The 27,953-nt window shown below is 43.6% G+C and overlaps 2 protein-coding genes across 2 annotated transcripts; one reads left to right on the top strand and one right to left on the bottom strand.

Moving 5' to 3' along the window:
• Positions 1-1,008: 1,008 nt before the first annotated feature.
• On the bottom strand, positions 1,009-18,164 carry rpap2 (RNA polymerase II associated protein 2). Its single transcript, XM_036554268.1, has 12 exons — positions 18,093-18,164; positions 17,798-17,843; positions 17,011-17,125; positions 16,669-16,767; positions 16,121-16,186; positions 15,905-15,993; positions 15,704-15,739; positions 13,309-14,419; positions 10,272-10,366; positions 9,775-9,855; positions 8,277-8,345; positions 1,009-1,278 (listed from the first exon to the last, which is right to left on the bottom strand). Exons 1-12 carry the CDS (start codon positions 18,142-18,144, stop codon positions 1,134-1,136), a joined length of 2,004 nt encoding a protein of 667 aa, XP_036410161.1. The 5' UTR covers positions 18,145-18,164; the 3' UTR covers positions 1,009-1,133.
• Positions 18,165-18,256: 92 nt separating this feature from the next.
• glmna (glomulin, FKBP associated protein a) lies at positions 18,257-27,623 on the top strand. Its single transcript, XM_036554530.1, has 19 exons — positions 18,257-18,306; positions 19,193-19,274; positions 19,364-19,492; positions 20,210-20,323; positions 20,954-21,062; positions 21,749-21,992; positions 22,523-22,625; positions 22,986-23,167; positions 23,381-23,434; positions 23,969-23,999; positions 24,527-24,616; positions 24,841-24,882; positions 24,998-25,071; positions 25,487-25,571; positions 25,991-26,100; positions 26,322-26,385; positions 26,707-26,842; positions 27,224-27,306; positions 27,485-27,623. Exons 2-19 carry the CDS (start codon positions 19,236-19,238, stop codon positions 27,566-27,568), a joined length of 1,773 nt encoding a protein of 590 aa, XP_036410423.1. The 5' UTR covers positions 18,257-18,306; positions 19,193-19,235; the 3' UTR covers positions 27,569-27,623.
• The last annotated feature ends 330 nt before the right edge of the window (positions 27,624-27,953 follow it).

The raw sequence follows: 27,953 nt of genomic DNA on the forward strand, positions 1-27,953 counted from the left end.
TCACTTTAAAGTCTGATTAAAAGGAAACAGAAAGTTTGTCTAGCCCAAGACTCTCTACCTTCTAATTCAAAAATAAAAGACAACGACCCTTGGAAGCGTGATGTCATCAATGATGGGTGTGGTATCATCATTGAATCCTGGTATGGTCCAAAGTGAGGATTCTAGTAGGGCCTGTAGGCCCACACGTATTCCAGTACATTATAAAGAAAAAAATAAAGGAAGTACATTGGCCCAAGTTATGATAAAATGCCCTTTTCACTCATGTAGAAAACAAATAACTTTTATGTTTGTTTGGTTTGCCCACATAAAACATTTTCCTGTAAAAGGGCCTATTCCCCTAGGAACACAGACAAGTTTCTGTGTGCAAGAGTTTACCTGTGTTCAAATGCATGAGACTCAATCCCTTAGCCGTTACACCAACAACAAATGCTCAATGGGTAGGGCTAGATTATATGAAACATTCATCAGCAAACAAAAATGCATCAAGACGATTTGGGATGGAAGGGGTGGGAGGGTCATCATTGCCTTTTATGACTCCTCTTGGTTCATGAAACAACATACCTGAACAACTGTGAATACAGGTCTGATAAAGGGACCACAAATGCCTGGTTACAAAGACTAAGATTAGTAGTACTATTTAAGGTATATGAGAGAAAATAATTGAAGCTGCAGGAGGTTAACTTTTAGTTAATCCAGCCTTAGTGAGACTTCATGCCCCATCTGTCAAAACTGAAAAAATGACGAAATGTTTCTTTTAAAGAAAGATGACAAATGCTATTTTATTAAACTAAATTATTTATTTACATGCAGTTCCCATTTTTATACTTTCACTGATCAAGAAATTACACAGTCCTCATGCTCACCAGCACAAGTGCTAAAATTGTCCAGAGTAAGTAGTTCCAGACAGCTGAAAAATATGTCAAACAGTGTCTAACCATAGTTTCAAAAAAGACAAATATATTGCTATAAATTGGTAGTATAAATTGATTTATTCGGACATTGTGTGGGAGGTGAACGGGTCTGATTGCAACGACCCCCCACCCCCCCCAGGGATCCTGCCCCAGGTCAGGCTGGGGGGGCAGGTCTGTAAGAGCAGCATTTGGGGGGCGGGGTGTCTTCAGGAGGGCGGAGCCTCAGCTGGCCTGGCGTCTGAAGAGCTGTACGAGGCTCTGGAGGTCCTGGTCTTTCAGGCTCAGCTCTCTCATGAGTGTGGAGATGTACTCTGCCGAGCAGGGTCTCTCCAACGACTCCTGCAGCACCGGGGACACCTCCGACAACCTGGAACACGGATAGACGGACGGCTGCCGTGACAACAGACAACACAGAACTGTGGGTGTATTCAGTTTCAATTCAGTCAATTCAGAGAATGAACTGAAACTCAATTTATGAACCTACAATCGTCCATCATATCCTTTTGAGTTTTTCAACTAATTAACTGAATTTCAGTTCATGTACTGAATTGACTGAACTCAAATGGATCTGACCCCAAATCTACTTCCTAATCAGGTGCTTCACTGTGACTTCTGAATGAAGCTATACATATAGTGTCCCCCAGCTTATTCATAACTGTAACCAAAACATGATTTGACAGAAAAAAAAATGCAAATGTCTTATCATTTTACCACAAATATATGGAAAAGATACCACCAAAAATAGAGATTAAAAAAAAAAAAAAGCTGTTACACAAATTGTGACCCTTTGGCTGTGATTTTGGCGGCATCCAAAGTTAACATACACAACAGCAAAAAAACAAAAAAAAAAGAAAAGAAAAAACCCCAAAACGAAACTCGCTGCGCATTTGTATGACAGCCATCTGTTCCTTTTGTGCAACAAAACGGCTCCAAACTGTTCTGACCTATCAATCTGTTACTACTGTATGAAAAATCACAAACACACAGCTTTGACTGCGCATTCAAAGATAAGACAAACTCCACAGGCTACAATCCAGGATCCGTAACATCTGGCAAACAGTGCGATAAATGTGGGACCATTGTAGTAAGACCCTGAAGCGGTCAGCACACTGCACGCATGTCAGCCAGAGCACACTGCTTGTTTTTAATACACTAATGGTTGGATCTGACACAAAGAAAAGCTCGGCATTGTAAAGAGAGGATTTATTTGCGCAGGGAAGCAACAGGCAGCGACACTTTCAACACCGGACCACACAGCCCCACCTGCGATGCACGGATTACCGCTGCACACAGACAGGGCCGAGGCTACGGAGCGCTCAGCGGGACAAAAAGGATCACCACGGCCAGCTGTGCTTAAGGAGTCTGTTTTTGTTGTGTGTCTGCCTGTGGTTGCACTGTGCTGTTTTTTCAATGAGACTCCCTCCCCACTTCACAAAGCTTTCTAAGGCCTGGACTGCACCTTGTCTGATGGCAGCAGGGAAACTCCCGGAGCCAAGTTCTAAGAAAATGCTTATCGTGTGAAGAATAAGATACTATTTTAACAGCAAGGCACTGAGGCTGAGGTTTGATGTGCTGTCAGAGTATGCTCCTGACATGCCTCCTACTCTCAACTCTGAGCGATTTGACTGGTCCTGACAGTGACAGGTGCACCTAGTGACATGAGAAAAGCAAGTGAATGACCAGCGTAAAGAAATTACAGAAAGGTCGTACAGAAAAAATCTTTTAAAAGTAAAATTTTACTTGGGCAAAATTGTCAAAAGCACAACTGTGTTACATGCATGGGCCTACAAACTATTTAGCTGATTGATGAAACCGTGAATCCTCACCCAGTCGCCGGAGTAAGAACTGATTCACAACTGAAGTGAAATGAACTTGTAAGCTGGGAAAACGAAAGCTTTCTATCTGACAAATCTATCTATCTGCGACTGCTGTTCAACTGAGGGACGAGTGCTCTCGTGGACAAGGTCATCTGTGTACGGCGTATGTGGTGATCTGTAAAATTGGCTAAATACGATACTGTGAAGCTATTTGACAAAAGTCTACCACAAAAAACTTACATGTTGTGCATTTTTTACAATTATGATGGGGATGTATGCATTATAGAGAATGTCTAGGTCAGTGTGCAGGTTATATGCATAACTTAAGATGCATAGCATGCTCAAGAACAGCAGAATGTAGGAACTGGAAGGTCACCACACAGCTAGACAGTGACACAGAGCAGGAAATGGTGATTTCAATGGTGAGTCAGAGAGTCAATACTGCAGTAGCTCTCAGAACAAGGACTATGAATAAGATGAAGTTGCTAACACGCTGAGCTGCATTTAATTTTAGACTTTTTTTTTTTTTACAATTCGATTTCATTATCATTTTTACGTACAGTTTACATAAGATTTTAACTCAAGCATAACAAAGGTAACAGGGGTAAAAGGACAGGCTACAAAAATTCAAAGCGAAAACCTAAAAAAAGAATTTAAAGCCATTTTGTTTTTGTCCCAAAGAGTACATTTCAGCTGACTGATAAGAGAATAAAAGGCTCAGAGGGAAAAAGCAGCCAGTGTGTCAAATTCACCTAAATTCCCCAAATTCTCATCAACTCCCATAAATTCCCACGGAAAATTTCCCATTTTGAAAATTACCAGAATTTTGCAACCCTACAGGAAAAAAAAAATCATTAAACTGCTTAGATTTAGCTTCAGGTAAGACTGGAAGACATATAACGCCATTTATATGCACTGGTTCATGACCTAAGTATCACAACTGAGGCTCATATTTCATTTAATAAACAATAAAATAGTATGTGAAGATGATTCAAGTACATTTCTGTAAAAACTAACAATGCAAAAATGTCCCATAGGACCCATTAACCCATCCCCGTAAACACAAGTGACAATGTTCACACCTCTTTTGAAACAAAAGCAATGGAAAATATTGCTAGAGTAGTTATTAAGGTCTCCTTTAAGGCATTTCTCCCCCAGAGTGGCTGCCCTGTGAGAGCTTTCTGCTGCCTTAAAGAGCCAATCTGTGGGAGGAGAGAGGGGGTCACAAATAAGTACTGACCTGGTTTCTCCTAACTGCACATGATCTGAGAAATAAGAACAGTAATAACAATACTAACACCTCTTTAAACTTCCCTTTCGCTGAATAAACCAAGCATTTATAAGCAGCAAATGCAATGCAAGCCATATGAATAAATTTAAATTCGTATGTTTACTGGTAAATATTAATTAAAAATGAATGCAAGCACCTCTGCTTGCTGTACTGCACAAAGTGAGCAGGTGAGTGCACCAATCACAGAGTTGTTTAGACCTTGTCTTTGGGAAGCGGTGCATGTGAAACAAAACCTTAGGGGGGAGCCCTTTCGTAAAAATGCGTCTGTACCTGCCATTAAAGCCCCGGGTTTAATCATTTCTCATCATGCGGCCCTGTGTCTCCATGTCTTTTTCCACCCACCCCCCCATTAGAACCTGCTCTTCTGTTTCAGGCCTTAATTCATTATTCACCTGATCCGAACAAAAGACTGCAAAAAAGCCAACTGCACATCTGCCATCACACACAAGCAGACTGAGTCACAAATTATTCATGACTCCGGGAAGGAAAAAGAAAGAGGAACAATGATGATAATAATAATGGCAATAATAACAAGAGAAAGTCGGGGCTGAAAGAGTCAGGGGAAAGCTTCACACTCACAAAAGCGCGGGCCACTTTTCATCTTTGCGATGAGCTGTGAAATACGGCCTTTACAACCGCGTGAGCGCTTGAGGCTAAGATCTGGTCTGGCTCTGTGGGAACACGGCCAAGGAAGGAGCTGATCACTAAAACACGCGTGTGAGGAGAGCGTTTTCACACCAGCGGTAGAAAAATGGCCAAAGCGCAAAGCGCAGGATTACACCCTCTGCTACACCGACTTCTGGAGTCACAAGATCAGCAGTTTCCACGACTCCTTGCTGACACACACCACCACTGCATTACATTACATTCAGTTGTCCAGAGGAACTTCCAGCTTCCAACATGAAGTTGCGCGAACCTGACTACATAGCTTGGAAACTAAAGGAGATACCAAATACACACGCTACCATACTTCATAGTCACTAGATCATAGAAGCCATGACACATTGCAATACTTGCTATTTATGTGTAGTGATACAAGTAGCAGGTATATAATGTGTGCATCCAATGCAACAGGACAGATCCGGGGATTGATAAGTATGCTGACCAGGACAGGCTCAGTGGAAGTCATTAGTATCGGTAGAATCAGTCCTTCATCTAACTGCGAACAAGAACAGTCTGCAACTTAAAATCAGATTCCAGCAACAACTACTGCATACTCAAGTTCAACATAAACGACTGTCAGGATGTCATAAGGAAGACAAACCCAGCAAGCATGTAATATTCACACAATGCAAACTTTGTGAAACTTTGTGAATTCCCTGGGAGAACTCACTAGAAGACCTAGGAGGGAAACCTTCATAAAACGTACTCCAGTTGGTCTGGAACACTGGTGGGCAGGCGAGGGAGCCAAGCTATCTAACCGCCTACTTGCTATGGCAATTTGTACATAGCCTTGAGTGATAAATTTCAATAAAGATGAACCTGAGCATTACATTTTTCTATTCTTGCACATCACTAGTTTGTAAATGATTGAAATTAAGTGTTCAAAGCTGGGCACCCTGAGTTAAACACCAGTTGAGAATGAATTTGCACTGTGGTTAGATAGAACGGCTCCCTCATCAGTGAGAGTTTATGAAAGGCCCTTTCTCTGGGCAGAGAGAGCCGCTGTGAAGGCCTTCAGGTGGAGGTTTTCCCATGGATCACAGCAGCGGCAGCAGCGGCATCAGGAGCGCAGGGCAATCAGCGCCTGATAAGAGCCAGGGCTTTATTGACACAGACAGGAGCAGCTAGGGAACCGGGGGCTCGGCCTGCACCTCCATAAACCCAGGAGCCACACCTGCCGTCTGCTGCAGCTCAAACAGTGCGTCCCGACCCCTGACCCCCCCCCCCCCCCCCAGGGCCGTTAACACCCCCCCCCCCCCCCCCCCACACACACACACCCCGATGGGCTGGTCCCCGCACCGCCCGGGTCTCGCTGCTGTGCTTTACTCGGGTGCTGACGTGTTGTGATTAGAAACTTCCTGTACAGCCCCTCCCCCCATCTCACCCCCCCCCCCCCACCAACACTTTCTGTCAGTCATCTGCGCGCCATCGCTGGGTTTCTGTCGGCTTGCAGAAAACGAGGTGCGATGGTGATGCTTTTTTTTTTTTTTTTTTAATCTCAGAGAACAGACTTTCACACATAGACACAGCCACACAAGCAAACAGCTTTTTTGTGTGAAAATGAACGGTGCAGAAAATCTAGTGTGCACAAGTGAAAATAATACAAGCCCATTAATACGGCACTGTTGTGCAAACCTAAGCAAAACCCCCGTGAAAAATAAACAAAACTTAGAAATACTAAAGAAGAACACCGATGTTTACCCCAGGCTTCCTCTGACCTGTGATAAATCTTCTGTGGTGAATAAGTTTGCTCAGTGGGTGTACCCAGCCTTGAAAGCAATGGTTCCAGATTTCCTCAATCCGGCTCCCTAACAACTTTACACAGGACACGCGTCTCAGCTGTTCTGGAACCCATCTGTCCCACTCATGTGCACTGGGCACTGTTGTTGTCACACATGGAGACACTGCCCAGCCCTAAATTGTTGGTTTTGGGTGTATCCTCCTTCTTGGGAGACTATGAAGAGAGAAGGGCAAGTTCTGATTGTGCTTCAGTTGGGCCTGAACACAAGGAAGTGTTGGTAATTCTAATATTAGAAGGTTTGGACTCTCTTGTGCACAAACGCACCTTCAACAGTGCGGACCCGCACATCAAGAGCGTGTGGATCTCCTAGCAGTGCGTGATCCTACAGAACAGCATCATCTTCTGTGCAATGCTAGGACAACCTGTTTCAAAAAAGCAGGAACATATCTGCATGTCCTCTTTTTAACATGTCCAAAGATGTCTCCTTCTCCGGGTCCTGTAGTCGTCTGTATACAAAGACTTGGCTGATAGATCATACTGGATTCAGGTAGTTAAAATGCTTGATGAAATGTTTCACATTTTGGTGGTGGTGGAGGTGTCAAGCAACATGTAAAAAATGAACAGGTCAGGAGCATGAGATTCCACCGCACTTGTACATGATTCACAGGACGAAACTAATTTTTTACATGTATGACTAAGTCTGCCGAGCATTAAATACTTGCTTCACAACCCTCCAACATCAGCATCCTCCACCACAGTCTTACCGCTGCAAACAGTGTGAGACACGTGGGACAGATTTTAGCCGGCCGCTGAGATGTCGCGCTGCGATAGGCCGCTAGGCTCCCTACTGAACCAGGTCTGACAGCAGCTCCGTAACGTGTCGGAAAATTCATGAGATCCATTTCACAAAATCAACCAGCCCAGCAAACAGGCAAAACCAGGTGGGATGTTGCATTAGGCTAAAGGACAAAAGTGTGTCAAAAATACAAAATGTATTTGCGCTAACGATAAAGTGTAAAGTTGCTTTTTGCATACCAAATTAACTAAGGATCTCAGTAGCGTTCAGCAGGAAGAAACGGATGTGGTGCTAACCAGAGTTTGAGCCACACGCTGCTCAGACTATCTCTCAGTAGGGTGGACTGTTCCATGTTAGACTGTAATGGGGGGGAAGCACTTTGTAGGCTGGACCCCCAGCAGGTCAGTATGTCCTCCTCTGGTTCTAGAGGCTCAGCAGACCCATGCAACAGCAGGATCATGCAAGCCCCTGAAATCTGGGAGAACTCCAGATAATGTGGCCTAGACTGCCACTGGTGATTTCAGCCCTTCCCACTGTATGCGGGTTACAGGAATACAAACTGTTTGTGCTGTTGTGATTATTGTTATTGCTGGAGCTGATAAACATCACCCAGCGTGCTTGAAAGAGTCAGTCTGTGGCAGCAGGCGGTTCTGCAGCATGTTATTGCAGCTAAAAAATTTACCCTGAAATGCAGACATGGGTCAAAAATGCTCAAGCTGTGCAGACATTTTTCAGGGGCTTCAAACATGCAAAGATAGAGTAACCGATGACCAATACAGCTGAACAAAAAATACTTTCTCCTACTTACTACATTTTCATTGTTAACATTATTAATGTTACATCAGGTATGGAAGCTCAGACATGACTTATATATTATAATATTATACCATCTTCACAATGCAACTGATACCATTCTGATACAAAAGTAAACACCATATTTGAATTACTAATGGAAAAGAAAATTTATTGTATAATGTATACGTGTATGGTGATTGCATGATCTCTACGCGACCTCTGGAGATCTTTGCTTTGTGAATGAAAGAGAAGAGGTACTCACACTGACAGAAGAACCACGGCAATGAGAGTCCACTCTGGACCTTTGTGAATGATGTTAGAATTTGTGAACCTGTAAAAGTCAACAAGGGGAATTTCAGCACTGTAGAATTGACAGTCATCTCCAGAACATAATGTTACTGACTAATGATGACTAACCTCTTCATGATCGATGAGAACAGTATTTTTTCACAACTGTACAACCCTAATGTCATATAAAAGACCCTTAATACGGGAGCTGAATTTTTGGAATGAAAAAACATTGAGCACAGGCAATAAGCAGAATATAACCAATATATGATTACAAATGACACAAGGTTGAGGGTCAACAGTCTTTAAATTCCCAGTGCAGGTAAGTAATTACACATACTCAGATGGAGCTCACTCAACAAAATAACTGTGTCCTGATATATACAACAGCATTTGTTTTCAAGAGCAAAGCACAGATTGAGTGGGTCTGCAGAGTGTAGGAATAATTCCAGGAAACAGGTTCAATCTGAGTGCTTGAATGGTAAGGGGTGCTCTGCATTCAACCCGCAATATAACAACGGCACAGCATGCTGCTTCCTGTCTGTTAGGCCCAGCCAATCACAGACCGGCACTCTCTTCAGCTAGAACAGAGCCCGTCTCCGGCTGTCACACCTTAAACTCAAGTAAGAGCCACTGCTACAATAAATCTGTATTTATTACACTGCACTACTGCCTGCTGAAACATCAGCAGTTTATATTACACTTATCATTTAACAAGCTTGTTGGAACCTTTTTTCTATTGGTTACAAAGTATTTTAAAATTATTTAAAAGAAATGTGTTTAACCGGCCAAACCAAGCGCAAACCAACTTTTGTTCAGATGGATTCACTGTCCAGTATAATATTTTACCTTTCAATTTTATTTTCTCATATAAGCCTCTTAACCTGTTCGTTGAAAGCAATAACTTAGAACACCTAAAATGCCCACTAGCACAGAATGTCCTTACTTCTGATATGAACAATTCCGCTGAGCAGATATCATCTGAGAACAGAACTAATCTCATATGCCATGCCATGTATTTTACGGTGGCCAAATGAACACGTTGGCATGGTCCTGGCATGGACGGGGGGGGGGGGGGGGGGGGGGTGCCAGGGAGAACACTCAGTGGGTACTGTGAGCCCTTTAGTGGAAAAAAGTCATGGTTTACACCCTCTATGTTGAATAAGACACTGAAACACAATACGTAAGATTATATAGGCACTGACCTTGTTAACTGTCAAAACCTCCACTACACAGATTGTAGTCAAAATAAAAAAATATCCACATTTCAAAATGAAGCCTGAGGCCTTACTTCAAGGGAGTTTTTGGCCTGATGACTGCACGTGGTATAATTCACGTGAGCTATTGAGGGAATGATAACTTGCATGAGTAAAAGAAGTCTGAATCCTCCTTTTGTGTGCCTGTTTTTGCTGGGGGATTATGGGACTATCAGATCTGCACAGGAAGTGATGTAACAGTGACCCTGGACTTACCTGAATGTCCTGACCAGATTATTGAGGTCGGTGGAGATGTCACTCATGGTCAGCTTCAAGGGTCCTATGATATCTCTAAGGCTTGGAGTCCCAAAAAAAATCAAGACAACATTAGTCATTTCCACAACACCCGGCTTTCAATTTCAACAGCTCCAAAGAGTAGTACCTCTATCAGGTAGTCAGATTACAGATATAGACTTGTTTGCCTGCTGCCAGTCTCTATTAAAAATACATGGCAATGTGATACCAGTGACCTAAGACTTTAAACCATTATGAGGTAAGTAGTATGTTCTGTGGGATTTGCATAGAGTGATCCTATATAATACACCATCCTAAACAGGTCTAAACACAAGGTCCTCAAGATGCTAAAATCACAGCTCATTACGAGGGTGAGAACTACACTACTTGGTCTACTAGCTCTTGCACTGCATATAACTGGGTAAATTCTCTCTAGTTTTTCTATTTCTATGCCTGTAGTGCTGATTCTGCACATGTACCTTCTGTTGAGCTTATCCACAACAATGCGCTTCTGGATCAAGTGCTGGGCGTGTGAATCCACCAATGGGAGAGCAGCATCCTTGCCACCACAGCTCTGTGGGGAAAAAGCAGAGACCATGGTCTTAATGCAAAAAAAAGTAAAGAATGGCAGTGATTTGCACAGAGGTTTCACAAGACACGTGCTCAAAGCCTGGTAAAGGAGAGCTTTATGAGGGTACGCAGACATGCCCTTCTGACAAACGGGACACAACTTTGCGTACAGATTGCTTGTTCATTGAGGGAGAGGTAACATGATACGTGGCACAATTGGTAGTGAAGACCACCTGTTCAGAAGTCCTCTCCCACTATGGTCAAATGACCAGGTTCTTAAAAAGTGCGTGACCTCTCTGGTAGAGACCAGTACAGACGCCTTGAATCTCACACCCGGAGTGAGTCTCATACACATGAAGTAGAGTCTTACACACACACACACACACACAGAGGGAGTCACACACACTCAGAGAAGATTCTCATACACACCAAGCAGAGTCACACACACTCAGAGGGAATCTCATGCACTCAGAACGAGTCTCAAATGCTCCAAGCAGAGTCACACAAGCTCAGAGCGAGTCACACACACTCTGCGAAAGCCCCCTGCTATGGGACACTGTCTCACACCGCGATTTTCACACCGTATAATCTCACACTTCACCGTGGATATTTTCATTTCCAAATTTATGTTTATCACAATGCCACAGCGTCACTTCTTTGATGTTTTGTTAGCGGTGGCATCAGGATCTCAACTGATGACTCAATACGCAAGAAGCGTGCTCTCATACCTCTACCCCCAAGGCCTCAGACACAGAGAATCTTCCCATCACACCCCCCAAATCTAATAAATATATATACATGACTACAGATTTCAGCTGAAATAACCCGTCCAGCCAGAACCTACCAATGTTCTTGAGAGTAGCACTGACAGGTACCTAAAAATATATAAGCCACTCTAAGCATTTGATTATGCACATAAAGCTTTTATTAAACAGGGCCAGTGACTTAAAAAGTACTGTACTTCAGAGCAAGCTAAAATCTCTTTTTTCAATTGCTTTTTGCCCACTAAGCCCTACATTCATTTCACATGACATTTCTAAATTCTGCTGCTGATTTTTCAGAGGCGAGCCCTAGGCAGCCTTTAGGAAGGCCCTCCCAGCCTGCAGAGGTGTGTTAACTCAGGGTGGAGGGGGTGGTTAGGGGTTAGGTGCTCTGGGGCAGGTGCGGTCCCGTCACGGTTTGGGGGCAGAGAGGACAGGGCTTCAGGTTACCGTCGGTGTGACGTACGTCCCAGTGACCACAGCTCGATGACACTGTCACTGATCTCAGTCTACTCAGGTGTCTGTCTGGGGACAGCCGGTGAGCTGTCGCACTGGCAAGGAGCAATGAGGCATTGCCTAGTACCGCAGCAACTAATTTTTTTCTCATTTTCTACCATATAAAAAAGCACGTTATTCCAATCCTATCATAGCAACGACAGAGTGGCTCCCAAATGGCTCAGACAGCAAAAGCTCTCGTTTCAAGCAGAGCCCTAGAGCCCCAGCTTGAAACCGGCTGTTTCATTTACCTATAATAACCGGAGACCACGTCAGTGGAACAAACTGGCTTCGTTTCAAAAGTAAGGGTGGGGAGGTCAGCCAAGACTGCCTCACCACTCTGCTCTCTACACCCTTGGACTTACATGGCCACCTGTGTGTTATCCCAATAGCATTAGGACAATGCACCTATCCTGAGATGTTGTTTTCCCCCGTTGCATTATGGGACTTGCACAGTGAAAAATATTCATGGTGGGCGTGCGTGTGTGTCAGAAGATTGCATTTGCCTCATTCCAAGGTCCTGCATCAGTTCCGCAGTAATTGCTGCAACAGTGATGAGCTTAAATGCATATGAGTTACCCAGGACAATGCGCTTATCATCTGATAGCATTCACCTCCAGGTGCATTGTGGGACTTGCAGTGTGAAAAATATTTGTGGTGTGCATGCATGTGTGTCAGAGGACTACATGGGGCTCATCCTCATCCTCAGTATTTGGTGCAGAGTGACGATGAGCTTACATGCATAGCTGACAACTACTTAAGCTGGGTGAAAAAGGAAAAATGAAAAAAAATATAAATAACAAAAAACACTGACAATCTATCTTTCTACTGGATAAACATCATTTTAAAGAAAAAAAACCTGCTTTTGATTAGCTGAACACTAACTGCACTGACCTTTTAAGGAGTCCACTCAGGGTGGAGCGATTACAGCGTGCAGATTTGAGTATAATGTACTAACACAATGACAGCCTTATTGAATTATTTCAATGAAATGTGAAAACATCTTCACCTCTGTCCATGTGATACCATCCCCAAAAACCACAAGCACCTTCCTTCTCATATTGTGAAAAACAACGCCCCCTTGAGGGACTTCAGAACACGCTCAGAGTTTTCAAAAAGGTTAGACGGCTCAAAACATTATCTCCACTTAGAGAGAAAACATGTACAGTGTGAGCTTAAACACGTGCTGATAAATAAGATTTCGCACTTCCTGAGCTGATCTGAAGGATATGCTTCTCTGTCATTTTGACATCTGTGTGGGAGTGAAGGACGAGATCCGAATCTCACCAGTGAACAGTACCCTGTGATGTTTTATGGCAAGAGGAGGAAATCAGTTTGTCAGTACTCTCTGATCCTACTCCCAAAGTGTCTTTTCAGGATCAGAGCGCAGTACTTCACACCAGTATCTGTCCTAAATGAGTGTCAGCATTCCCCCATCATCTATGCTTTAAATGAGTGTCAGTGTTGATCCAGCATCTGTGCTCTAAATGAGTGTCGGTGTTCATCCAGCATCTGTGTTCTAAATGAGTGTCGGTGTTCCTCCAGCATCTGAAAGTTACGAGCCCTGCTCCTTACCAGTATGCTACATTGCCTCATATGACTGTCAGTGTTCCCCCAGTATCTGTGTTCTCGATGAACAGTCAGTGTTTCCCGAGTATCTGTGCTCTAGATGAATTTGAGTGTCACTCACCCCTGTGTCTCCGCCCTCCTCCTGGCCTGTCTCTGCCTCCTCGGGCAGCACGTATCGCCCCCTGTAGAACTCCTGCACCCTCAGTTTCAGCATCTCTGTCTCCTTGTGCAGGGTTTCGTAGTCTGGAACAGGGGCCGAGGGCCTCTCCTTCTCTCCTCCTGCCTGGACCGGGATCGCAGGCCTCTCCATGCTCTCCTCCAGGTCGTCCTCGTCCAGCTCCTCCTCCACCTCCTCCTCCTCTTCCTCACGGTGTCTGTAGCCGGGCCCGTACAGGAAGCGGAAAGTGTCCTCCGTCCTCCACTCCCTCAGGGTGTGGCTCAGAACCTCCAGCAGGGTGGTTTGGACCGTGGAGCCCGGCGCCTTTGGGCCCAGTTTTCCCAGCAGACTCCTCAGACCCGCTGCCCCCCTCTTGCTCATTCCGACCTGGGTGACGTCCAGACCCCCGTCCGGTGCGCTGGGGGTGGATGTGCTGTTAGCACTCGGCTGCCCTGTGCTCTTACCTGCAAGCGGAAGAACCACAGGGGTGTCTCTGCCCTCTATACTGCACCTGCTCAGAAGGTCTGTAGCTGCTTCAACAGCGCGTTGATCGGGTGTCTTGTCTCTAGCGGCTGCAGTTGGTCTGTTGCCGTCTTTGTCTCCCGGTGTGTTGTGCTCTTGTGGTCTGCCTTTGTCTTCATTTCCCTGCGCTTCGCGCTCTCGTAGTTTGTCTCCGTCTTCACCTCTCTCTGGTTTTCGCTGTTTTAGTCTGTCACTATCTTCATCTCTCAGTGCTTTGGACTCTTGTAGTCTGACTCCGTCTTCGCCTGCCTGTGCGTTTCGCTGTTGCGGTCTGTCTCTGCCTTCATGCCTGTCCCTCTCTGCTTTTATCTGTTGAGGCGTGTCTCCGCCCCTCTCCCTCTCTCCCCTGAGTTCCACGAACCCCACCCTGCGCCTGGGCCCCGCCCGCCCTCCTGACACCACGCTGGACACAAAGTCCTGCTCCAGGTCGCTGCTCTCGCTCCCGCTGTCAGATGAGCCCCTGGACCGCACCGGCTCCTCGCATCCGGGGTTCTCGATCTCCGACTTGCTGACTGGCCGGTCTGAGATCTTCACCTCCTCTCCTGAACTGCCGCTGGACACAAGCATGAGAGATGTGGTTAGACAAGTGTGAGGATGCACAATCACAGACCATCACAACTCAGCGCAGTGTCTAAAACCTTCAACCCTAAGATGAAAACTTACCTAAAGTGGACTGAACCTGAAACGTGCATTACCTACACAGAGTGTGACTTATTGACTTCCTACTTATACTCTAATTTCTCAAATTCCACGCGACCAGACAATTATAATTACAACCTATCTATGGCTCTCAAGTACAGTAGCTCCTCCAGGTTTTACGATGACCAGTGTTATTACACAGTAACAACATCTGTATTGTTATAAAAAAAAATGAATGATCTCTAAAACATACTGGTTGACAACAAAAATCAATGGTGAAAAATGACTTAAATCACTTTCTGCAGCAGGTCTGGGACAGGAACATAATGATTGCACTGATATAGTGCAACACTGCTGGCTGGCAGTGAGGGACTCTATCGGCAGTGTTGTGACATGGCAGTTGGACTGAAATTAACACTGTGCAATCAAAGCACCTGACAAATGGTTTTGCTCAGGAAGGGGAGCCAAAACAGAGGAAGTGGTTCTGCTGGGAACCGTTTCTGCCGGGAGGTTGTGGTCAGACAGTTAGCTGACGGGTTCAGAGTGTGCTGACGTTCCTGTAATCAAGGTGTAGTCCTGTAGTCATGCATCTGAGCCTCACCATTAACCAACCAGGCCATTCATTCTCTCTGTGGCCCCATCCGTACTGTATCCTGCTCTAAGATTTACGTTTTTCAAGGCAATGTGTGTTGTTAGAATGTTATCAATTCTAACTTCGCTTGAAAATTCGCATGAAAATGCCTGCCTAAACTGCAGATAGTGTTGTTCTTGTTATCTTCTGATCTACTGGTAATGAAGACAACACTGAGAAATATAAGCAGACATAAGCATACTGCTATTATATTTTATATGGGGCTACTGATCTTTAAAACAGTTTGCGTTTCATGGCTTGAATCCATCCCTGAACAGAAAACGCATGCAGAAAACGTATCCAGGCATTTTCAACTAATAAATTTTAATAATTTGAGCACCCACATAGAATTAGTATGACTGGAATTCATGAGACTCCAGCTCTCCAATTATGTAAACTTAAAACTTGAAAAAGAAATGTAACATGTGACAGAATACATTGCAAAAAACTGTATATGACCATTACACCTGAAACTTAATATGGCATTCACCTGTGATCGGAAACATTAATGTCACTACTATATCACAATTACTGCTCAACAAATAAAACAATGAAGTACACACATACCTCTCCCCCTCCTTCATCAGCTTAATATCAGGCGGCCTACATTTAAAATAAAGACGAACACATAAACAGGTGTTTAAACCAATATACAGATGCAGGTAACGCATAAAAATAATGTTTGAGAAGAGAATGAGGATTAAGCAGAAATGCATCTCTTTTGGTACATGATAAATCCTCATTATTTAAGGAAGCAGCTCACATTACCTCTCCTCCTCTCTTAGCCATAAGGGTGTTTTGGAAATCTGGACCTCGAAATATTTTGACGCTTTGTAGCAGAAATTACTGCAGAAGCACTGAAAAAGAATGAGATATTTATTCAGCATAAAAGAATAAACCACACTATAACATCATCACAATTACTCAGCATTATTGCATATAGAGATATAATTAATAAGGCTACAAAGTTTTCAAAAATCTTACCTTTCGTTCAGTGATATCATATACTTTATTGGTCTTGGTTGAAATTTTATACTGTTGCTTTGGTACCTATGAAAATAAGTGTTCAATGAAAGCAAATGTTCAGTATCAAAATTTGAAGAATAAAAGTAAATGAAGGATATTTTAACCATGTATAAGGTGGCAAATCCTTCAGAACAAATAATGAGTAACTCAATCCCTTCCTCAACATATTTCATGTCATTAAACAGTTTGCAATGAGAAAAGGAAACTGATTCAGGGAAGGAAACAGCACTCCCAATGCAGAGCAGTTTAAGCCATTCCAGTCTTTACAAGAAGCAGGTCAGTACGCTGAAAGAAAGTACCCTGTTGGTGGCTTCCCCTCAAAACACCCACTTCTAGTAAGACCTGGAGTGTCTCCAACTGTTAAACATTTAAAATGCCTTTTCCATTTCCACTGCCTATGAATTTGCAATATATTTTAAGCCTTCTCTTCAGACCTAGGTAGGTCTACAAATCAATAGGTGTGAATGTAATTTTTAAGTGAATATTTTGTTGTAATGAGGACTTACATTGGCCAGTTTGTTTCGACAAACAGGATAGCCACACAGTTTTACGATGGATCTTTCCTCTACTGTGTCTTTGTAGTTGGCAGGGGTAATGAACCGTGCCTACAAGGATTAGTTGGAAATATCGGTTAGTGATTATATTTAAAAAGAGATAAAAACATAACCATAGACTTTATCGATTTATTATCAACAGTAGTGATATTGTTCATCCACACTGTCAGTTTTTTTTTTCCATCGAAACATATCCCACTGAGAACTTTTGCTTCCAGCTTCCTCTATACATGACAACATTAGAAAAGGCATATTTCTGGCGATGCACTGCTACAGCTCACGCTCCAAACCTACACAGTCGATGAGGAAGTCATCAGCCACTTTATCCTCCAGGAGACGCTCCACAATGCGCAGGGCCCTCTGCTCCAGCTCAAGCTTCTGCCTCAGAGTCTCCTTCAAGGCCTCCCTTCTGTCAGTGTTAACGGGGAGAGACGACTTAGCGAAACGGAATAAGGCTCAGCTGATCAGAGTGCTGCTCTGTATGTACTACACACTCATGCAGAGTGTACCTGCCAAAAACAGTATCATTGGGTCTCTGTTGTACCAGTGTTTAAAGATCACCAGAACACCATGGCATAGCTAATGTGTTACCTCAGCAGGCAGATGTATGACAGTGTCAGGATGGTCATTATTACATACAATCATGTTAAAGGCAATATGATCTGTGTTTATAACATGATGCAATAAAGAATGGCAAATCTTCGTGTCTTCTGGGATCTGTCATCAAAACAAACAACCATGTAGGACTTTGTAGGACCATAGGGTAGCATGTATCAATTTACTCAATTCAATCAATAATCAGTAAAAATCAATAATCAATTTAAAACAGAATGTGGTTGCGACAGAGGTTTATTCTCGTTTGAGAGCAGGGATTTTAAAGATACTGACATCAGCAGCTGAAAGCTCCTGTCACACTGCAATCCATGACAGATTATCTGTACCTATGTAGCTCCCTCTGAGGGTTTATGATTACAGTGATGTTCGCCTATTTTGAGAGGGGTGACCAGCTAAGTAGATGAGCTGAGTAGACTCATTTCAAGAATAAAAACAGGTTCCACGGCAATACTAGGGATGTAAGTACCTTTTAGCTGTCTCGATGGCTGTCTGCTCTTTGACTGCCTTTCCACCTGTGAAAACCCAAAATCACAGCTATAACAATGAATCTTACAACTACTCTGCACAGAGTAGACAACAGTATCTCAAAAGGAACTTGGACAGTTCAGCTGACAGGCAAATTTCTTCATGACACTACACGACACCCAGCTAATACCAGCAGCTGTTTTACTTCATGCTTTCACTTTTCTCATGCTGAGATATATAAATATAGTCCAGACTTGTTGACTGTCATGGCCTAATAAAACTCTGACCGAACGGACCTTTTTTTCCACCTCTAGCGGAGCGGCTGCGTCGCTTCTGCCCGTCTTCCATGCTTGTTTCTCTAATGCTATAGCAAGATTCCAGAAGCTTTGGCACACTAGCAGTTTCCGCTAATTTCACCTTTAACCCCTGACGTAATAAGTCTACGGTAGAAAACGAGGGACAATTCAAGGAAACGCTGATGAACACGAGCTGCTGCTGTCACAGAAAGATGTAAGTAGCTGGCAGTCAAGCTGTCTAATTAGATACCCTCTAAGAATTCCTGCAATTTTAGTAGTAGACACATCTGCATGAGTGTTAGTTAGTTAGATAAGGAGAGATTTGGTTTTGCTAAAGGTCATTTTATTTAAATCACAACTGTTAACTAGCTGTTCCTCTGCAAACTAGCTAGCCTACGGTAGCTGGTCACTGTTATTTCAGGCTCAATGGGTTTGGGCGAGTTCACACCCTAGCAAATAATACAGCGACGTGTTCTTTCTGGACTTGAGCCCTCAGTCGTAGTTTTACTGCTAGTTAAACAGTAGGTCTGGGACAAATCCATATGTTCCTAGCTCCGAAAACAGTCCGCAAACGGTGTGTAGCTACAGAATATGTGCAATTTCAGACAGCTAGTCCAGTGAGCTGTTTTACACTGAACAGAAAGTAAATATTACCAGCTAATGTCACATAGGGTTACTTGCAGTACTGCTCTGTATTTTAGTTACTGATTACGATAATCAGCCATCACAACGATGGTTTATAATTATAGATATATTAATAATGTATTCCAGAAATTTCGTCCGAACGGTTTGGTATTGTTAGGACGAGTCAGTCCAGGGCAGTGCTCCGGTTAAATCCTATTATTCCAGTACATTAGCTGACAAGCAAGCTAAGAGGTTTACAGAAGACTGTGTAGCAACCTCTCATATAGGAGTCTAAGATATTGTATCAGCAGTTTGATTTGAACAGGTATAATCATTTCCTGACTCTAAAATTTAACAGTTTGAAATTATAATTGTTTATGTGCATATATGCACATGTACTGTATATGTGAATTATATGTCTTTATATGATTTAAAAATATATATCACATTAAATATTACCTACTCCACCCCCACAGGTATCGTTTGTGATTAGAGGACCTGAAGTGGAATAGACTAAGGATGGCTCTTGAGCAGCTGAATGAATTGGTCCAGAGATGTGTAAGTAACAAGAAAAAAAATACTGCCAGACTCTGTACCTGATCAAGAGTCTGGGAGAAATAAAGACTCTCTGTTGGTCTCCTCTTCAGCGGGATGTTGTCCAGGACGATGGTTTCAAACCAGAGGACTACGAGCTGTTCCTGAGTGCCGGACAGGCCTGCATTGAGCAGGGAGAAGGAGGGAAGCTGCTGGACATCGTCAAAGATGAGAAGAACATGGTAAATTGCTCTGCCAGTTCGGGAATGAACACAATGTCATTCCTTTTTCATTTTCCTTTAGCAGGTGACCCAATGAGTCAGCCCCTGCACACAAAATGAGCAAAGCAATATTATTCGTTATTAACAAAATTATCAGTTATCGAATTGCCCTGGATCTGTGAAGAGGGGATCAGTCTTTTTCTTCAAGAAGACGTGCTTCTTAAAATTCTAGGATTTTTAATATTGGAAAAGCAATATGATATTCTGTGAAAAATAAGCATTTGATCATTCACTGCACCCATACAAAAGTAATGTATTGATTTTAGCACAATCAAAATAGTGAAAATATGTAAATTATTATGAAACTGCTATATATTTTTTCTTTACATTAATATATTTTACATGCACTTGCAATATATTCTTGGGCTGAACAACGTATTTCCCTCAGTGTATTGTAGTATATTTCATTTTCATAGGGGTGAAAACTCATGACTAAAAAATTGGGGAAAGGCTGTTTAATGCTGACTCGTTTAAAATAGCTGATGTTATTGTGTTTAAGTAACAGGGATGGAAACAGCAGTTTGAGCCGGTCTAGGTTTGACTGGAAGCAGAGCAGGGTTGGTGTTACACCACCCTGCTTCTGGTGAGATCTGAAATGGCTCAGACTGCTGTGCACTGGGAATGGAACTTCCTTCCCTGAAGCCTTGCAGTATTCTGATGCAGTCTGTGTCCATGCAGGCTATTGTGAGGAGTATGGGCTGGAATCTGCTGGGACCTCTGGTGCAGGTTCTCCTGAAGAAGGAGGAGAAGAGTCTTCCTCACTGCCTGGCCATCCTCACACACATACTGGAGGTCAGTTTCCGTTAATGACAGATCTCCACCATGTTAGGGACAATGTGAATACCAATGTATCCATATTACAAGGTCATTACTGTATGGATTCATTACATGGGTATCCGCATGTTAGGAAAAATTCACAAGAAATTATTGCGGCAATGGCAAATAATTGACTTTGTTCTGCTGGAGATTGGAGTGGGAGAATCCCCTCTTCGCTCCTCTCTTGACATCCTGAGACTTGCATGGACGCCCGCGAGTTACTCAGCTAGCAGCAGTAAGATGTGTGTATCCTCCGGCAGTGTTTGCCTTCGGGTGCACTGTGAGAATTGTAGTGTGTAATGTAGGCTCACAGTGACGAGTGTGTTAGAGGATTGTATTAGTTTCACTTCAGTGCACCTGCACTAGTGCAGAGGTTGTGGCGGTGGAATGAGCCACGTATACGATTCGGCGATTCCAAAACAGAGTTACATAAAGGGGACGAAAATTAAAAAGGCAGGGGAAATTATGAATATTAACATCTGATAGTGGTGTCTCATTTTTGAACCAAGGACTACAAATTGTAAGCTAAACTGAAATGAGAGATGCCAAAGTACCAGGTCACTGGATTTTTATTAATGTTTTTAGTGGCTCTTTGTTTTTGGTCAGGTGTGCAGTGCCAAGGAGCTGCTGGTTGGCTTGTTGGAGCAGGTGGAGGAGGCCCGCATAGATGCCATTGCAGACACAATCTGTCTCCTTCTTACACCCCTACAGACAGGCAAGTGTTGTGACTGGATGTCACATGTGACAATCACAGAGAGGTCACGTGGTTCATTAGGCACCTCCATGTGATTGCCTTGTGATCCAACTTCTAGAGTGGTTTGTTGATCATTTTCAAATGTTTAATTTGTTCAGCTGATGGAAATATTAAATGGAAGTATATATTTAATGCTGGTCTATATGTTTGACAGTTACCTAGGTTAACAAAACTATAGCTTGATTGCAACTACCTATGTCCTCCTAGGTTGTTTTTTTAGATTGATAATGTTTCGCCAATCTTCAGAAACATTTAAAAGACCTGTAAGAGAGAATAGATCAGGAGTGCAGTTTTTTGCCACAGTCTCAGCGTGTACAGAAAGAGGAGGGGCCCAAAAATGTGACCTCACCTGTAACATACAACTCCTGTACCCAGAAGGCCTTGTAGCTTGTTTGCAGGCTTCAGTTTACAACATGCAGGTCCATTAAGCGTTATGGATACACTAATCTAATTACCTGTGTCCTCTATTAGGAAATCCAGATGATATAAAGAGCCGTGATTCTGCGCTGCACCTGCTCTGAAGTGGTGCTTATGATTGAGTAGTTAGTGCAGGGCTGGACCTACTTGTGACTTTGGCTCCCCCTGCTGTAGATAAATGGAACTTCACCCCACTGACAGCGCTGCCTCTGTTCCCTCTCACCTACCAGTGCTGCTGAAGTTGGGGGGGAAGAAGGCCTCGTCGGTGGGCATGGCGCTGTCCACCCTGCTGACCCAGATGTCCCGGCTGCCGGTGCCGTACACTGAGGAGCAGGAGGAGGAGGACGCCCATGGGCTGTGCCGCTGCTGCACGGCCCTGCTGGGGTTCGTGGGCCCCTTCGTGGAGGAGGTGGAGCGTGACCTGGCGAGCGCCTCCGCCCCGGACGACGAGCTGAGGGCGGAGCTCCTCAAGTTGTAGGTGACAGTGTGCCTGTGTGTTCCGTGTACCCTGATGCACGTGGTGTCACTCATTGTTTAGCTTTGTGTGTTTATTGCGCTGGTCTTTTGGAACGGATTGGAGGTTAGGACACTTTAACTGGAGTCTGCTGATGAAAAGGGCACATTTAAACTGTGGTGCCCAGAGCTCTGACCTGTTAGAAAAAATCGCAGTTTATTGATAAACAGTATGGGAGATGAGCCTCAGGATTGGAGATTTGAAGCTTAAGAAATTGTAAGATAATGAACTACTGTGGCTGCTGAACTGGCAATAAATAAACCTATAGAAATCCAGCCGCAGCACTGCGGTGACATGCATGATGTGAAATGTGAGCCAGCTTTGATTTTAGGGTAAATCAGAGGACGTAGTGCTTATAACACATGAGTCTCTGCCCAGGCTGTAGAATGGTGTTAGCAGTGGGATCGTGTTAGCAGGGCGTGTTAGCAGGGCGTGTTAGCAGTGCGTGTTAGCAATGGGATAGTGAGAGGAGTGTGTGCGCTTTTTGCAGCTGTATGAAGAGCCTGGGTGAGCCACTCCTGCAGGCACAGCTGAAGAACGTTCTGGAGACACACGAAAACTCCCCCCTCAGACACTTTGCCATGGAGGTCATGGTAAGGGTATGCCCTGCTGCGTCTGAACCCCATGCCAAGAGCATTAACACTGTACATTTTTAACTGTGCAAATCAAAACATTACTCGCATTACAACATGTTAGATTTTTATTTGTTGTTATCCCCTTTTTTGCCCATTTGTAATGCTCATGTCATGACTTTTTTCTTGTAGTTGTATCATAGAGGTGTTTCTGTTATTTACCTTGTTGTTTGTTTTACTTCAGTTTGTGGAAACCTTGGTTGAGCACATTCCCCTCATTACCAGACTTGAAGTTTAGGATTTTCCATGTTGGTGTTGTTCTGCCCAGTATAGATATCAATGTCCTGCACTGAGCTCCTGTATGTGTTTTCCTGACTTGAGGGCATCTTGTCACGGATCGGGGAGTCCCTCCCTGACCTCGTCTTCCGTCACCTGCTGAAAAAGAAGGAGGAACCGGGCTTCCTGGAGGAGGATGCCAGGTACCCCAAAGAGTCCCTGGCCTGCCTGGCTTACCTGCTTTTCGTCCAGCACATCTCCATGGAGAAGTTTCCTGCCACCTTCAGGTACAGAGAGGGGCCTTAAAGGTCATTAGGCTAATTTTTTAATACGTATTAACAATTTGTTAGTACATATGTATGTATATCTGTCACAGATTATATACATAGTTTTTAATGTTGAAATAAAGTACAGTCTGAGGATGTATTTGGTGGAGAACTTTTTTTTTCTCTGAGTAGCATTGGCTGGATTAAATATGTATGTTTTTTTGTTTGTTTCAGTCCTGTGTTTGTCCTTCATTGCAATATGGAGCACATCAACCTTTTCTTGAGCAAGTATGTAGCCCGTTTCCTTCCACACCATTTCCGTATGCACGTGTTTGTTCACGCTTTTGACTCTGAAAGTCAATTTTCAATCATACGTGATTCACCTGTTGCCGGGCAGAGGGTGTCCCATAAGTCTGTTTCTCCAGACGTGTTAAAACTGATTACTAAAGATAAACCGCACCTGTTACATTTGCTTTATTCCTATGTTACTTCATTACTCTTCAGTTTAAGATTCAGGAACATCTGAGTGGGTGCCGTTGCTTTCTGCACAGTCGGAGACACGGTGCCAGGTCCGATGATTCATGCTTTGTAGCGTGGGATTAGCGAGGCTGTAGGAGGCGTTCTTCCCGATCCTGTGTGGCTTTGCGCCTTGGTTTGGAGACCCTCTCTTTAATGAGCATCAGAGAGCCCGGTCTCATCCCACTGCACTCTGGGTGGAGGAACTGAAGGGGCTTCCTCTGAACCTGCTCACAGACGTATTCTTTTTCCCTAATAACTGTGAGAGTGAGACTGAAGTGATTTCTCTCGTGTTCCCATTGACAGGACAGAGGAGTCACGCCTGCTTAAGGGACTGGTAAGCCCATCCCACACAGCACGGAAAATGTGCCTATTTTAATTGCTTAAAATGCATATTTTTCATGCTTCGATTAGTTGCAGTGAGTGGGCTGGTATAATAGTTGACATACATGCCATTCGGCGTTACGGACGCACCCAGGACTGGGATTTGGAATGAACAAGCTGTAGTTTGCCTTATAATTGCCATTTAACGTGTGTCTGATTGGAGCTTGAAATTTATTTGATGCACATTTATTTTGAAAAATGTATTTATTTTGAACAATTTAATGATATGGAAATGAGTGTGATTTTTTTTTTTTTTTTTTGGACACACCAAAAGCGTACTAGGTGGATTGCCCTTACAAGACCAATTTATAAATGTTTATTAGGTCTAACAAAACACTTTCCTTGGCTTTCATTTTCTCATAACCCACCCACAGTACCTTGTGAAGACTCACCCAGTACAGTCAGGATGTATCAGCGTTTGTCTCGTGTTGTGCTGCTATAAGCTTATTGTGCTGTCTCTCCCCCTCTTCCCCTGGCTAGGACTTGTATGAGAAGAGTCTCGTGAGAGTGGAGGATAACAGCCTCCCAGTGGACCTGCTGGAACTGAAGGTTTTTTTCAGTGTCCCACAGGTGAGAAATGTGTAAAAATGACTGTTTCCTCATCTCATATTCTCATAATTTTGTAAAGTATTTGTAAATCATTTGTATGTCTATCGCTGAATATGCAGATAAAATATATACAGAGTTTAATACACGGATCTGTGCTATCCCCCAACATTATAAAGCAACATTCATCTTAAAATATCATGTAATCAGGGTTGTGATGAGATGTCTTTTTGTGTATTTAATTCCAGAACTTGGTGAAAGTAATGACTTTGTGTCCAATACAGCATTTGGTATGTACATCTTTTTTGGCTGAAATGGCTCTAACATTATCACATGGCTCACATTAAAGGTTTATTCAGGTCTGTTGTTGTTGTTGTTGTAATAACTGCTGTCTTCTTTTGGCAGAGAACAAAAGGGCTTGCCGTGTTCCAGCTGAGCATAGATAAATTTGACATGGAGGCCAAGTACAAATTTTTCAAGTGAGTGATTGTCTGGAGCCTGAATGGTTTTGTGCTTGCACTCCCTTGTCTGGGAGCGTTGTTAGCTTGGTCTGACAGTGTTGCGCATTTGACTTGGATGGGTACACTTCTGCTCTCTTGTGCCAGAAGTCGCTCAGAATAAGAGCATCTGCTAAATGTAATGTAATGTAATATAATTAGATGGCTAACACTGAACTTTGAGGTTGCCAGCTTCCATATATGACATCATTACTTACTTATATTAAATCAAATTGTACATATGAAATGTTATTTTTATTTATGTTATTTTTAATATTTTTGTGACAATTCCAGACCGGATGAAAAGGAGAAATGACTGATTAATTAGAGAATGTCATTGTCATGTAATTCAGGTCTTTTTGCTAATGCTGTAGATGTTGGATTTCTGTCATTGCAGGTGCATGTTGAAGACCAGTAACCACGCTGGAGTGGAAGGCTACATAATTAAGAACATCAGAAATCAAATCGATTTTGCACTGAAGGTGGGATACAATACTTTAAACACTGCCAGTGTTCATATTAGCAAGAGCAGATATATATTTTTAATAACTCTTGACACAACAGCACTCTGTTACCAACTAATTAATTTCCTTGGGTCTAAAATGAGTTATACAATACTAAAAAAAGAGAGAGTCTTCTGTAACTTCCTGAGATGTCAGAGCTGTTGGACTTATTTAAGGTTCTCTAAAGCCTTATACACATTGTTCACCGAGTGGAGTCTACGTGAAATTAAACCTTTTTCTATGAGAGAACCATTTTTTCACTGTCAATTCAGATTTTCCAAATTGCCAATGGACAGAGGTTATTTTCTTTATTAAACAATTGCATGTTTTTCAAAGATAATGTTGACGTGTTATAATTGATATAATTGAGCTTCTCAGTCTTTGTCCTCTCCCCCCAGCCAGGGAATGGGAACCCCTGGTTTTTGGGGACCCACCTGCTGCCCCTGCTGCGCCTGGTGCTTTGCCTGCCCCAGGGGCCTGAGACAGATCTCCTGCAGGGCCTGGACAGGTAAGCTTCCGCAGCTTCCAAATCTAATGTGATAGTATTATAATCCTGATTTTTTTTTGGCAGCTACCAACCTTGCAGTTGATTTTTAGTGTACTGCTTATCACTTTGGGCTACCATCTCTGTCAGTAGGGGGCAATGAAGTAGAGCACAGCTGTGTTGAGGTATTGTAGGTGAGCTAAAACTTACTCCTGCATGTTGGTGCTTCTTACTCTTTTCTCCAGAGTCATGGAGTCTCTCAACCTGCTGCGGTACCTGCTGATCAGGGACAAAGAGTGGGAGAACGAGGTGAGTGGCTTTGCACACCGGCTCACGCTGGCAGCCACAATTGTGAGCAGTGAAAGAGGATTGTGGGATTGTACCGGTGTTAGATCCTTCTGTAAACGCTGAATGTTACAGAGTTCAAACAACTTTAGGAAGAAATGTGGCATATAGCCTTCTATAACTTCCTGATGTGTCACCTCTGCTGGGCTGATTTAAGTCTGTTCTTGCAGTCTCATATACATTGTTCACTGCATGGCATCTACATGGGATTGAACCTTTTTGTGTGACTTTGAGAGGTGTAATTTTTCAGTCAGTTTTTCCAACTTGCCCATGGGGTTTCTCCAGACAGGGATATGGACCGAGCTCTACAAGATCGAGGACTACTACCTGAAGCCTCTGCGCGTAGGCCTCAACATGTCCAAGGCACACTACGAAGCTGAGCTGAAGAGCACCAAGGAGAACAGAAGGGTCAAAGCAAAGGGTGAGGTCATGCGTTCCATCCAATCACAAGCTGATTCACAGCTTCAGGATGTCAGCTGATCCAGAATGGAGTCTACACAGTCTTACTCCCTTTTCTCCTGCTGGATCCAGCTTCAGACACTGCCAGTGCTGTCCATCAGTTGATGACAGTCAGACATTATTGAGAAACGCTGTTTCTGTCTGGGTTACATCAGTGGTCAGAGTATTTCTCCAACATGGCACACAGTCATCTAATTGGTCATAACGAGTCAAAATTAAATTAAGCCTTTTGGCTTTTCTGCTGTGGCACTTCCTTTTTTCGCTGTCAAAACCAGCCTAGAGCACCCAGAAAACACTTTATATTTTGCTTTCTGGCCTGTTAATGAGTTTGTCACTCTCGCAGAATCCAAAGCAACCTCTCCTGTCTGCAACGTGACAGTAGGGACCGAGACGTTGCCCAACATGACACCTGAAATGCAGATTCAGGTGAGTCCCGCCTCGTCTCATCCTCTTACTTTTCGGCTGTTTCCTATTACGCTTGTCATTTACTGAATCTGCGTGAGCGTGCCCGGCGGGCGGAGACAGGCGGAAGGCTTTGGCAGCCTCCGGCTCGCGTGGTGCAGGGCTCTGACACCGATAACCCGAATTCAATCTGACGTCCCAGGTGCTGAACTCTGCGCTGTGCACGTTTGACCTGATCGAGAGCGTCCTGGTCCGCATCGAGGAAATCGTCGAGGTGAAGGCATGAGCCTGCAACCTGGAGGAAAACTGGGTCAATCATTGCATTAGTGTCACCCCCCCCCACCCCCCCCCCACCCCCGATCACCAGCGCTGTTTTACACCTTTTTTGTCATTCCACAACCCCTCCCACCCCCTCCTTCGGCTCTGTAGGATTATGTGTGAATGATAGAACGACAGTATTTATGAATAGAACTTAAAGCGGAGAACAGCCAGTGGCCCCCATACCTGCTGTCTTTCTCTAATGAAAGAGATGTTGTAACCTCAATCACTGCTTCGAGCAGCTGCTAAACTTGTTTTAAAACAAGGAGAACTGGTAATTGTTATATGTTATGCTCACACACATATGCATCTTGTAGGGTGAAACTGTAAAAAGATTTTATATTTTGTCCAGT

Source organism: Megalops cyprinoides, chromosome 20 (assembly GCF_013368585.1).
Source record: "Megalops cyprinoides isolate fMegCyp1 chromosome 20, fMegCyp1.pri, whole genome shotgun sequence".
In the NCBI taxonomy this organism is placed as follows: domain Eukaryota; kingdom Metazoa; phylum Chordata; class Actinopteri; order Elopiformes; family Megalopidae; genus Megalops; species Megalops cyprinoides.